General features: G+C 41.1%; 1 protein-coding gene across 1 annotated transcript in view; it reads right to left on the minus strand.

Moving 5' to 3' along the window:
• Nucleotides 1–14,567, minus strand: part of SLC24A4 (solute carrier family 24 member 4) — a 132,528-nt gene that overhangs the window by 15,763 nt on the left and 102,198 nt on the right. The window contains exons 11-12 of the mRNA XM_067547101.1: nucleotides 10,241–10,410; nucleotides 8,296–8,437 (exon numbers count right to left, since the gene is read on the minus strand). Coding sequence (XP_067403202.1) covers nucleotides 8,296–8,437; nucleotides 10,241–10,410 — 312 coding nt within the window. The remainder of the gene's footprint in view (nucleotides 1–8,295; nucleotides 8,438–10,240; nucleotides 10,411–14,567) is intronic.

Consider the following 14,567-nt stretch of genomic DNA (forward strand, 5'->3'; position numbering starts at 1 on the left):
AAACGCTGCCAATCAAAGGCCAAATGGGTATGAAGCATTGATCAGATATATCAGTCGGGGGGAGTGGTCTAATGGCACCTCGACACGCCCGCCAAAACTGGTGTTTGGATGTAGAGGGCTGGGACAAAGAAGATTGTGGGCGAGATAGTTTGCGTTTGGGAAATTTCCCTTTCTTTCTTTGACTTAGTCGCGTTCAGGTTGATATAGCGATGAATGTGATCTATGCTGGAATTGAGGACAAAATAGTCTCTGTAATCCCAGCGTATAGATACCCAGCAATTGGAGAGTGGCCCTGGAGTCCTTCAGAGTGTGAAGGGAGGCATCAGTCTTCTCCACAAAGAGCTTCTTTCCTCAAATGGAGGTGCTCAGCCATGGACTGTACCTCTTTCAGGAAGCCCAACACATGGAGCCATGATGCCTGTTGCATCACCACCACCTTGGAGATGGACCTAGCCACTGTGTTAGCTGCATCAAGGGTATATTGCAGCAATGTCTTTGCTACCAACTTGCCCTCCTGGATAATGGCCTTAAATTGGTCATAAAGTCATTCTATTTTAAATAGTTTATATAATCGTATTTCACCATGAGGGCCTGGTAGTTGGAGATACGGAACACAGACTTCCTACCGAAAATCTCTAGGTGCTGCTAATCTCTGTTGTAGAGAATAGCCCTGGACTGGTGGTGTTGATCACGGGAGCTGACAGCATCCACCACGACAGAGATGGTGGCAGGAGGAAAAAAAGGAATTCAGATTCCTTGGCAGGGACTTAGTACTTTTTGTTCACCTGCTTGCAGGTGATGCTACCGATGCTGGAGTTTGCCAGAGGGCCTCGTTAATAGGGAGGATGATCTTTGAGGAGGAGGAAGAATGGAAGAAGTCAAGGAGTTGATGATGAGTGTCCCAGACTTTTTCCAGTGGTATTTGGAGAGCGTCTGCCATTCTTTGCTAACTCCTGGAAGAGATGCAAGTTGTCTGCCAAAGATGGTGGGGTAGGCATGACGGCTTTGTCTGGGGAGGATATGGTCCTAGGTGTCACATCTTCCTCGGCACTGCCCTGCTCATCTATGATGTTTGGAGGACATTCCAAAGCTCTGGATCCTGCAGCCAGGGGTTCAGGAGGGTGAGACCCTGTTTCAAGGGTTCTTAGGTGAGACTTGGAGTTCGAGAGGCCTGTTGGCGATATGCTGCCCACAGGTCCCAATAAGACCACTGGGGTGGAGGTGGCAGAGAGCCTAGTGGTGGTGCCCACTGGTGGCTGTACCAGGATGGTAGTGGTGGTGCCATCTGCAGGTAAGGGCCCTATTGGTATTGAGCACCATATGGAGCCCATGAGGAGTACTGTGACACCACCTCCTCTGGTTTCTCTCTGAATCTTTGCTAGAGAGCGGGGGAGCATGGCATAGTAGCTGGGATGATTCTTGTGTCAACCAGAGGCTCAGTGCAGAGGTCCCAGTAATGAGAAACGGGGTCTCTAGTACATCCAGTATGTGGAGGTCCCTGGAGTGGTGGAATTCTGCCAGTACTGACCATCCTGGTGTCAGTGTCAGTGCTGGCGGTGTGGGACGGGGATGGGAATGGAAATCTTGTCTGTACTAGTCGATCTGGTACCAGATGAGGCATCGATGATGGCACTGATGAAGATTCACATACCGGGAGCTTCTTTTTAGTGGAGTGCTCACGCCTGAAGACTCGGTGCCCATGCCCATCAGGTCCAGGAGCATGTCAGCGGTACCATCTGCAGTCTATTTCCATGAGTCATGTGTGCTGGACTGCGATGGTCTCGGTGCCAAAGTCGCTGAAAATACCTGGGTGGTGAGACAGATTGGAGTACTAAGGGGACTATCTGTGACTCCATATTTATGCTGTTATAGTACGTGAGGAGTTTACACTTGACAATTGGTTGGCAAACTCTAAGTATAGAATTCACTGCTAATTTGGGGTTTGTGCCCTGGTTCCTAACACTCTGCCCTGAGGTTGGTACTCACACTCTTGAGTCACTGCAGGCAGCGTTATACATGGAACTCAGTTTTATCTAGTTGGATGGGCCAAATACTGACGACACTGCCAGGAGTCAAATGCTCTGTTGCAGCTCAGGTATTTCAAACTTGATATTTAGCCACTGAATCATCTCTTCTTGGAATGAAGGTGAAGTGGGTAGATAGGAAGAATACATTATTCAGTGTGTTAATCTAACTTAAATTGGGGACTGCCAGACAAGGTCAAACCAATGGTCCATATACTCTGATATCCTCTCTGACAGTGATTTGTACCAAGTGCTTTAGAAGAAAGTGACAAAACCCTGAAAAAGGACAATTATGGAGGAAGCTTCTTTCTAACCTCAGGCAGGTAGTGGCTGGAGCATGAGTCTTGAAGCATGAGTCTTGAAACCACTTATGTTTATCCCCATCTGTGATACTACATATATTTTTATTAATTCACATAAATCTCTAATCTAGGGATGACTGAAAAACAGGAAAGATTTCACAGAAATTTCTGCAATTTTTTTCTCTGTTTTTGTTTGAAATTTTGAAACTTGAAAAAAAATGCTGACCCCATCCCTAATCTAATCCTTTTTTTAATTCTACCAAGCATTTAACTTCAATGTAACTGGTGGCAATGAATTCCACTGGTTAATTATACAGTGATCCAGATTGTTAGATGGTGTACACCAGAGTAGCTCTACTGAAATCAATCGAGTTGTGCCCATTTACAACAGCTGAGGAGCTGCCACTGTTGGTATGTTTGGGTTTTTTTAAGTGTTTCATTTCACCAGTTTCAAAATTTGTTACTTTTTAAACAAAACTGTCTTTTTCCACTAATGAACATTGATTTTAAGTTCCCTATCTCCTGGGTCCTAATTAGGTTTTATATTTACAGCTGAGATTTAGAACTAATTATCATCAGTAAAATTTAATTCAAATTTTGATTTTAAGTCATGTAATGATAAGAAGTGTAGTGCTCCACATACAGGCTCTTGTACTAACCCAAGCAAGAAGTATAATTCTGCAACAAAGTGGTGTTATTCTCAAGGGATAAGGGTTGACTAGATTAGTGTATGAAATTTAGAGTATGTAAATTAGCTAATCAGCCTAATTTGTTTTTAAGAGTCTACTGCGTGCCAGGCACTTAACAAATGAGTATGTTACAAATGTTACATCCCAACTGTGGTACCAATCATGGAAACCAGAGACACAACCCAAAAGTTCAAACTAGAGCTGGTCAGGAATTTTATGTTTGAATGCCCTTTTTCAGAATTTCAGAGTTTTCCAGTTTCTGACCTGCAAAAAGTGTCAAGGTTTTTATTTTTCATCTCAAATTGGAAAACTGTATCCAAAACTTCAAAATTTTCTGGGAGATGGAAATTCCATTTTCCCTGCCACTTCTATTTCTAGTTCTAGTTATTAAAGCCTAACAGAGATCACTGCCTGTGACTTGATGTATGCTGTGACTGGGTCTCTTAAAGGCACAGTCCACTACAATGAAGACAGGTCCCTGACCTTTGAGTACACACAGACAAATTTTGATCTCCATTACTATGGAGTTACTCCAGATTTAAAGAGGATGGGATGCAACAAAAAGAAATGTTATTGAGTGGAGATGCTCAGGATAAGTGTTGTTGGTTCCACTGTTTGTTTAATTTTTTTTTATTGCTCCCTATTTTGTTACCCCTTCTTTGAGTGGAGAATAGGCTACCTATAACTTTTTCTTTTAAAGCAATATATAAAACATACTAGTGCAACTTAAAACAAAGTCATAACCTGTTTCTTCTCCACCCCTTCATATGGACCTTGGGACTAAAAATTACAACTGTAAATCCAATCACAATGGAGACCAACATCTTTCTTACTAAGGAGGAAGACAATTGGCAAACACACACAGTTTCCTGTCTAATTCATGAAAAATGCATCTATATTTTATATTGTGAATCGACATAGACATCTGTGCTAGAATAGAGAACAGCAACCCAAAGTCTGAATGCAAACAGAGGTACATATGCAGTCCAAGAGGGAAACAGAATTCTCATCACAACATATTACTTTTAGGTATCTTTGTCTCCTGGTTATAGCCCTCTTCATTTAGTGGGTTACTATTGGAATATCCTAGGGCAACATCAAATCTGCAAGTTTTTGTTCCAAATCTGTCTCTCTTTTTAATGATGTCTTTCAAGATGCCAATGCCAGGGTAGGATTTGGTAACCTCCTTGGCCAATAGCTCCAATAATGGGTAGGATTTGCTAACCTCCTTGGCCAATAGCTCTATCCTTTTGGTAGAAATGATTTTTCTCATTTTAACAAACATATTTCATTATAGTGAATTCAGGGCCAATCCTGTACAACAAGTACCCAATTTCCATTAAATCAATGGGAGTTCAAAACAATTCATACTTTTACAAGAGGCTTGAAGATGTGGCAATAAATGGGATTTAACTGTGCATTTACAGTTAAGCACGTGTTTAAGTGTTTTTTCTGAATCAGGGCTCTATAAAGGCAGCTAGGGTACACAAGGGCTCTTGCTCATCAGATCATTCTCAAGATATGCCAACTCATTCTCACTCTAATGTATTCCAGCATTTCTTAACAATGCTTGCTCCAAAGGATTCACAAGGACATGCTCCCCTGCAAGATCAAGTGACCCATTTCCATAACTGTACGCCTGGCCTCCACTTGCTCAGGAAATGAAATAATCCTATGGTCACTCCTCAACTGAGGGTATGTCTACACTTCTGGGGCTGCACGGATCGTTGCAGTGGGATTGACCAAGCAGGCTGTGGAGACCTGCTCAATTGATCCCGGAAGTGCTCTCCGGTCAATGCTATTAACTCCCCCGAAAAGAGTAAGGGTGTGTTGACTGGAGGGCATCTCCCATCGACGCAGTGCAGTGAAGACGCCGCATTACGGCAATGTAAGTAAGTCGATGGGCGACACACAAGCTACATAGTGTAGCCTGCATATCTCCCGTTGATGTCAGTGTAGACCAGGCCTCAGTCTCTCCACAGTTCAATACTGCACTACCTTCCCCTCCTAGATCATTCTGTCTTAAATGGGCACTGACAGACCAGAGTGGATCATTTCTTTAAAACAATCCTGAGGAAAAACAATTTATTAGGATTGAGCTGACTTTAAATTCTACTTTCAATTGTGTTATTTAGCAACCTCAGTTTGAATAAAAGGGATTTAATTAGCTGTCACCTTCTGGTAGCTGTGATCATGGTAGGGAAACGATACCTTTTTTCTTTTCATAATTTTTTAAACTGAGTATTTGCAAAAAAAGTTTAATTGTGACGAGGCTTTAACAGTTTCACTCTTCAAATTGTTTAGTCTATGAGCTGTTTCCAGTCTACTTTTCTAGTCTATTAATCAAACAGCAAAGTGTCAGACAAACCTCAGCTCTTAAGAGCTGACTGTCCAAATGTTAACATGGAGTCAGGAGAGATCATGTACTTTCTCTTTTTAAGGAGAAGGGTTACTTTTCCTTTAAGCCAAAACCAAGATCTGGTAGTATAATAATCCCTTCCATGGCAGCTGTTGCTATAGTCTTGCATCTCAAGATGGGCCTGAATCAAACCCTTGCTCGGAACTTCTCTGAAATTTGGGGTGTTTGAAATTCAGACTTGGATCCAGCCTGGATTTTATAGTTTGAGACTATCTTTACTTCCTTCACGTAATTCTCTCTTTACTCCCAAATCCAATGCTTCAAAGCCTTAGTTCTATGATTGAGCCCTACCACTGAAGAAGCATAATGCATAGCAATGAGTAGATCTTTAAGACAGTACATTCAAATTCAGCATTACTCTGAGATAGATGTAAGTGAAGTTTAATTTACTTCAGAAGAAAGATGTTCTAACAAAAGTAACTATGCTGTGTAATCAAAAGAAACAAATCAAAAACAAAAAAAGATGTGGCTATAGAACAGCAGAAAAAAAGTTTGGACTAATCCTTGGCCATCTTAACTGGGGCTCTAAAAGAAAACAAACCAAAAAAACCCTTTTAATTAAAGTGGATTCTCTACTTTGCAAACTGCAAGCACCTAACCTGGAAAGTCATTTCAGTGCCTATTCTTCAGAGAGTTCTTTATAATACAGAAAGAATACATGAACTTCTGATCTTTAGAAAATGTATGTTCCTTATTCCTGGCCTGAAAATGCATCAAAAGATAGACAGAGGGAATGCTGGGAAACTCTGAAAATTATCTTTCTCCCTAAAGTCAATTTCAAATGTCAGTTTTTTAGGCTGCTTATTGTACCATGGCACTTAAACAACAACAAAGCGTGGTGATGTTTCTTTATATTTCCCCAATGTTATTGAAGTGGGTGCTTTCGAGAGCAAAAATAACAGAATACTCCCTCAGAGTATATGAACTGAGCAATGAGCATCCAAGCAACAGATAATCATCCACAGACAACAGGGCAGTAAGAAAAGCTGAAAATACTGAAGAAGATTTTAAATATCTGATGTAAACTCTTCCAGTTCTAGCTGAACTTTTGCTCTATTATAGTCAGAAGTGTATCATCAGCTATTCCACTCTGGCCTGTTGGGCCTCAATTATCCGAAAAATATTCTTTAAAAAAAAAAACAAAAAAAAAAAAAAAAACCAGAAAAACTTGCATTAAAACAATGCCAATGGCATAACTTGCAGCCTTGTCCTCGGTTCAAACCACTATGATACCATGAATATAGTAGGACACAGGAAGCTTACTCAGATCTTTTTTTCCCACCTCTCTCATTTGCAATCAAGTCTCCTGGGTACTGAACAAATCGAGAAATGACAAAAACTTCCAGCCACCAGTGGAGTGATTTATTGTTGTAGTAGTAAAGCTTTGGGCTCTGGACAGCATTTGTCCTGTGCTCAGGTTCTGCTTAGAGCAGAAATATGAAATGAAATACAGGACTGTGATGCTCCGGACAGAACTGGTAGCAAAGGATGAACTGAAAATATCTAGATTAAAATATTATCTTCTTTACAAACCTGGACATTCAAACTTTGTGTTTATAATTATCTGTTTAAGTTTACAGTGATTTCAAATTGTCCACATTAGCCTGGTCATGTGCGTCCATAGGTGTAAATGAGCTCCATTTAATCTACTATAGAAAGAGTAAAAAAACCTCTGTGTAAATGCACTCGTTTGTTGCCAGCAATCCATCTAACAGGTCTGTTTCTTTAACAGATCAGTTGTCTACCATGTTTTATCTTCAGGTGAGAACAGGTATTTGTTATATAATTGATTCAAATAACAGTCCACACTATAATAAATGTGAAAATGTATAGTTTCAACCAATTTTTCTTCACACAGAATCCCTTTCAGTGGGCTCCTAAAAGCAACAGGACTTCTGCTTTGATCGTTAACATTTTAGCAACGGGGCCCTACAGAAATAAAAGCATTTTCGTCTCTTTTATGCTCAACATCTAAAATTCCTCCTTCAGCTTCAATAGGATTGCATAGAAATGTTTTCTGCTTTGCATAGAAATGTTTTCTGCTTTTAAACAGCTGTTGTGCATCATTCCAGAGGTGGCTACATTTCAGTGGCAGGTGAATTAATCCCTACAGTATGATCTATAAAGCATTTTGGAATGAATCAACATGTAAAGTGCTATGTAAATGTAAATCATGACAACACTTTCCTTGTATATTGTCCCTTTCACCAGAAGATTTCAAAGTGCTTTCAAAAGGTAGATAGTATTAGTCACTTTTTACATATGAGAACCAAACATATATGTAACCATGAGGGCCTGTGTTTCCACTTGTTATTCTGAACTTCCTTTTTAATTCCTTTTCCTTCAAGAAATCTTTCAACCCTGTCATTTACATACATATCGGCACCATCTTACCCTTCATCAGGAGACCAGTATACATAGTTCATTCCAGGGCTATTATTGGGGATGTGCTGATTAGATTGGTCTATATAAGTTCTATATTTAGTCCCCTCTCTCCCGACTACCATCATTACACATCCAGCCCAACCCTGGAAAACTCCAGAATCCAGATCAATCTTGAGTGCTTACCTCACATCTCCAGTCAAGCAGCACCTTCACCATTTCTGCACATTGCAATTGGAAATCAGTAGCCTGAACCTGTGTTCATTTAATGTGACCTGTTGGCCTGTTTTCCAATGGCCTGTTTTCATTTAATGTGACCTCCAGTTGGCTTTTATTGTCATTCAACCTTAGCATAACTTCACATCAATTGTATAGCCTCACCTGACTCTTGCTTGTCTCTACATCGCAATTTTTGGCATTGTAATTCCATTCTGTTGTTCATTGTTTAGCATCCTCATTCTCTTGAAGAACAAACCTACCTGGTGCTGAAAAGGGAGACATGTTGTGCTCATTCTCCTCCTCTTGATTTTCCACAATGAGGTTCCCATTTTCAATGTTTTCATGTTTCCCATTTTGAAGTGGTTTGCTCAGGCCATTGGCAGAGTGGATCAGTCGCTGACGCTGCGCAGGGACACAGACCAAATACTAATATAATCTTTGAAAAACTCATATAACTTGGCTCATCTTGTCAGCTCTGTTCTCTCAAACCCTGCCACCTTGGATACTCCAATCAAATTCTCGAATGAGTCCTATTTTAGCACAGTTTAATGAACATGGATCATTTGGAAGCACTTCTCACCTATGGCTTCAAGCCTCAAACGAGGAGTTGGGCTCCTACCAAGTGGTGAGGCTGCAGTGCTATACTCAAGGGACTACCGCACTCTGAGAGGTGCTGTCCTTTAGATGAAACATTAACTGACCGTCGCTTCTGCCCAGCTCCAATCCCACACCCTTCTCCCCCACAGGCAGAATTTAAAGATCTCGTGACACTTTTAAAAAGGGTGAGGAATAGTCCTGCAGTGGCCCTGCTCTGATTAAACATGAGGGTTGTCCATTGCTTTTGTGGAACACAGGTTGCTATATTTACTGCACTACAGTAGCTACAGCGGTTGCCATTCAGAATAAATATTCATCACATAGTGGGGGCTGAAACCCTGTGTTAATTTCATACATTTAGGAAAGGAAATCGCTATGTTATTTTAGGTGGAATAATGCAGTAACTATTGGCAAGTGCTGTCTTTTTAATGGCAGTTGCTACAACTCATGTTAAAGTGCTTTACAATAATTGGAACATCAAAGGTGCTGGCCACATGTGAAACAATTCTAAGCCTAATGTATCTGAAAAGGGAATTACAAGTAGAGAGAACTCAAATCCACACACGTTGCCAAACTTTGGTGGTTTGCATACACTGGAACCCAGATCCAAACCACTTCTGGTTTGGGATTTAGTTTTGCAAACTAAAAATACTAGTTTTCTGGCCATTTCTCTACTCAAAAATACTTTTGTATGGGTCAGCTAGTTGACTGGAAAGCAACCAAACTGCTGCTAAGTGGTTTATCTGATCTTCTCCCACTCCTTGCACTGCACCAGGAGCTGACTTTCTAAAAAACATATTCGTTTATTATTATGTTCTGGGAAGTTGCAAGAATCTATTTTTCCTACGCTTGTAAATTCCAAAATAAAAAGCCCTTTACTTGGATTTCCTGGTCCTCTGAAACAAACAGTGAAATCCTGGCACCACTGAACTCACTGGGAGTTTTACCATTGACTTCTGTAGGGCCAGGATTTCATTCAGAGTATTTCATTTAAGCTCAGGACTTTTGCTGCAGGGTTAGGTGAAAGGCAGTATTTGGTGGTGACAACATGTTCACGAGGACTAATCTGACCCTGTCAGAAGTAAACCTCCCTTGTGAAAAGAGTTTGATCTACTTTCCCCTTTGTGTTGTATAACTCAAAACTGTAAAGGTTAAACACATTAAGCAGATACCTGATGTGATTTGAAGCTTTGTCCAAGCATTAAAAAAAAATAAAAAAAATAAGGTCCTATGGTTGATTTATCTATTATGTTTTCTTCCCTCAGCTTCACCACTCTAATAAGTGCTCAAATGCAATTCCTGTGGCTAGAGGGGGAAAAAAAATCCATCTTCTTCTAGCAAGAAGAGCTCCCTAATCTTTACTCCCCTTGTACCTTCCATAGTGACCGACCTTCAGTGAAAAGGGATTAGTATGGCTCCCATCATCCTGTCCTATGCACCAATCAGCAGAAAGTGACATAAGTCTTCGCTGCTCTAGGAGCTGAATTGGAGAGTCAAGCAATGATTCCAAAGCCAAAAACATCACTAGAAAAGAACACTGAGTGGGAAAGTGGTCCTTCAGCAAATCCCCTTCAGTGCACTCATTTGTGATTTTCTTAGTGAACTTACCTCATTAATAATGAGCCTGCTTGCCATCCGCAGTCTGGTTCTTGGTCCAAATTTATTTGTAATCATTATTCGTAAGCCAGCTTCAGGGAAGCGGAATTTCGGGGGACTGGAGCAGATGATCTCATCCACCATCACCACAGTGTTTTTGCCAGATTGCTGCTTTTCCTTCACTAGTGATCACAATGCCAAAAGTTAGTTGGGAAATTCATTTCACTATGCTTCCCTTTGCCTAGAACTGTCCCACTGTGACTCATGCAGGAGGGTCACATATACCGGAATTCGCTAGCAACAGTTCCACAGTGTTTCTTGAGCCCCATGAATATGATCATCATTGGCTCTACCTGATTCAGGTCATGTGTTGAAGGGGGCTTTCACTGCCTTGAGTGGAAGCAGGTTGGTATGGTTCTCATCTAGCCATTCATGCTGGTCCCCCATTTTTCTTTGTTTACAGACCATCACCATTCATTATGGTTTAGTAAGCTATGCACAAAACCACAGAGCAGCAATTATACAGCTCCTTGAAAACTGTCATGCTATTCAGTTTGTTTAAGGTGCTTAGCAGCTGTGCACTCTGTTGCCTCTTCTAGAGGCCTAGCAGTGTCCGTTAGTGTTGGGTTCCCAGTCCCTGCCAATCTTCACTTTAATTGTATAGAATATGATCAATATCTTTATCAATGGGGGATTTCAAACTATCCAAATTTAACAAAATTACTTCTGGATAATCCATTAATAGTCCACACAAGTGATCCATTAATACAAAAGGAACTTTAAAATTATACAAAGGTAAGAGTTTTGTGGTACTGTACTACAGTCATAAAGGCACTAAATTATACTAGGAATCAGCACAAGTATAACCAAAGGCTTCTGAATCTTAACAAATCCATGCCAGTATTTCCATAATAGCTACAAACTACACATAGCAAGCACAGCAAGGCTCAGCAGACAGGAGACATACCCAGGTGCTGTTAGAAAACAGAGCAAGAAGTATGCATGTGATTGAAATAAAAATTATCCCCAGAGTAAGGGGGGAGAACAGCATTCTTTATTGCTTGTTATTGCCTTTTTTTTTTTTTTTTTGTCAGTAAGTTACTTACATTAAGAGGAGGAGAATTTAGGCGGCAAAAGTGAAAGATAATCATTAGTGCACAGTTTCTGCCAGGAAGCAAAGGAAATCTGGGAAAACATTCAACTCAAACAAAGGAATTAGAATTGATCTGTCATATAAATGCATAGAAAGCTACATAGTTACTGAGGCTACATCTGTTATTCACTCCAGTGATTAAATAGTTTTGTTTTTCAGAATGAGGTCAGTTTCAATATACATGTGCAGACTACATCATCTATTGAAGCTTTGCAGCCTGTGGCATCTTCTAACACATACATTTGGGGGTTTGAGAACAGATCCTCCCATTAACATTCATCCCCCCCAAAAACCCCAGATGAGCTTGTAAATCACCAATCTTCTCTTTTACCCTCCTGTACTTGAGCCTGTTGGTAGTGGGGGAGGCAGAACTTTACAGGATACTGTTTTGTGTTTAATTAAATTGAGGGCATGGTGCTTACATGAGGCACATAAACATATCTTAAAGTTTCAAAAGAAAATATGTTCTAAGCAGAGGATCAGTTAAGTAGCTTTGTCTTGCAGTTTAATCTCCAATGAAGGATGAAACTAGGAATAATTTTATATTGGGTAAAGGTAAAGCAGCAATTATCCTTCCACTCCCAATATCTTCAGCAAGTTAATTTAGTGGAATATGCAGTTGATTATGCAAAAGAAGGAGCAGTGCTCTTCTGCAGGAGCTCTGTGAAGTGATTATACTGAGGCTATTTTTCCTGTGAAGCAGTGTACAGCCAAGATAGCCTGAAAATTTACGGTTGTGATCTGACTCTCATTTCAAGGAGACTCATCCATAGCAGCCTAACATTTGCTTTAGTCAAGAAAAAAAATGTTTGATAATAATCCTGATAAAGAAAAAAGCCCTGACATCTTTGATTTAACAGAGTCTCGCTAGACTAGCTGCTCTCAAGTGAGTTTGTCCAGTGAAGTCTCCAAAGCACTCCTTGATCATGCGACTTGTCAGTGAAAACAACACGGAAGCACTGCAGTCGCAATGGAACTAATTCTAGGAGCACTAATGAGATTGTGGCAAAACATGCTCAGCTCAGGAGGACTTTTGATGAATTACAGGGTAAAAACCCCAGCATTGATGTACAGAGTATGGGTATATGAATTACTGCAGCCCCAAGGCTGACATAGCACGTTTCTCCTGTGTTCTATAGGCACCTGCCTCTTTTTCTCTTCAATCTGACTCCATCTGCTTCTGGAGACACATGGCCCAGCTCCATATGGTCCAGATGGGTCCCATTTCACAAATGGCATAAGTGGTTTTTACAAATAAAGTGAAAAGCATTTTCTGCATCTCCTTTGTGCGTCCTGCAAGGGGAACATCCTCCAGGCATGGTATTTTCTTTTCATAAATAGGCAAACTTTCTGCTCATCACTCAGAGACTGATGCAAAGCCTATTAGAGTCAGTGGAAAGTCACGCATTGACTTCAACAGGCTTTGGATCAAGCCCTGAGGCATCTAACCTGTGTTCAATACAGACCCACACAAGACACACTTAGCGAGGAAGGAATCAAACCCATGCCATCTGAGGGGAGTCTGGGACAATATAAAAAAAGCCCAGAGCAGTGAGCCACTGTGCTTGTACTTTTAAAATGGGAGCATTATTAATAGGAGTACAAATCTTTTGCCTTCACTTGTGTGTATACAACTCGTCCTTGAAATTGAATTTTTCGCAGGGTGAAAAGCTCTCTCTGTATGAAAATCCAGTAATGGAACCTTTCATGTTTCACCAGTGGAAGCTCTTGAAAGTAATAAAACTTATGAGCATCAAGGGCGGCTGTACAGTATGTGAACTTCCCTTTCATCTGCACCTACAGTAATAGAATTCCCATCATCAGCATGAAGTAAGTACCTAACTGAGAGCAGCTGTTCTTTGTTAGAAACTAATCAGATTTTGCCCATACCTACAGGAGCAGATTAAGGTCAGATCCAGCCATTGAACCCCAGGGAGTTGTAACAGCGGACTCTGAAACTGGCTAGCCACAAGTAAGAGGCAAGGTAGCAGATCAGCTGGGTTGCTGCCTGCAACTGATGGCTACCTCCCCACACACACCTGAAGACTCCTGGTAGGACCTGATGAAGGTGCAGCCAAACTCATGAGGAAGCTGGCCAACAGCAGGCCAAGGATGAGGCAATGCAAGGTCATGACAAGTTCGTACCCCAGGGGAACAATGTGCAGCGTGTGGCCACATGACTGTCTCTGGGAGGAGGATCTTGCTGCCTGATGCACTCAGTTGTGACGCAACCTGGCTGAAGCACCTCTCCCACTACCCACCACAGTTCCTTCTCCCTCTCCTCATCTTTCTTCCACTAGTGTCTTCTTTTCCTCTCTCACCCTAGGCAGACCCCTGCCTTTCCTTTGTTCACAGCCCTCATGGTAATGTCCATTCCAACACTACCCCAACTCTGTTTTCTAGTGGTGGTTTGGTCCCGCCCATGTGGTCTCAGAACTGTGGTAAGAGGGGGAGACTGCGGCTAGGGGTGAGGAAGAGGAGAGGTATCAGATATGGGGAGGGTGTGGGTCTCAGATTTCAAGACAGCAGAAAAGTTAACAGAGAAGAGTTGTGGGGAAAGTTTGAAGAGGATGAAATTTGGGTGGATCTAGTTTTTGTTAGCTTTCTTATGTAATGACTTTAAGAAACTCAAAACATTTTACAAACATTAATTAGTCCTCACAACATGCCTATGAGGGAGATAGGGGACAAGTAACTATTCAATATTATTAGCCCCAGATTACACAGTGGCTGGAGAAACTGAACTTTAGAGAAAGTATATGACTTGGCTAAAGTCACACAGCAAGATATCACCTGCGCCAGAAACAGAACTCAGGTGTCTCAACTCCTAGGTCTGCGTTCTAACCACTACATCACATGTCCTCCCTGGTGGAGTAGACCAACCTCACCTTCCCTTGAAAGGATTCTGACCAATGAAGTGATATGCAGCACTGCCCATCTTTTCACCAAATACAAAGATTATTCTTTAATCCTGAGTAAATCTCCCATTCATCCAAGGGAGAACTGATAGTTCACTATGCAACAGCCCTTCTGTTAGCTGAAAATCCAACATAAAGAAGGACCATAATGCTTGCTACAAAGTGATTTTCTCTTAATCATGCCATGGCTTCATATAAGAAACGGATTAATGTATTTGATTATTAATATGTATACTACAACAGTGCCTATGACCCCAACTGAGAACAG

The sequence above is a fragment of the Emydura macquarii genome, unplaced genomic scaffold, assembly GCF_026122565.2.
Source record: "Emydura macquarii macquarii isolate MOO-44397 ecotype Brisbane River unplaced genomic scaffold, CSIRO-AGI_Emac_v2 contig_1229, whole genome shotgun sequence".
Classification (NCBI taxonomy): Eukaryota; Metazoa; Chordata; order Testudines; family Chelidae; genus Emydura; species Emydura macquarii.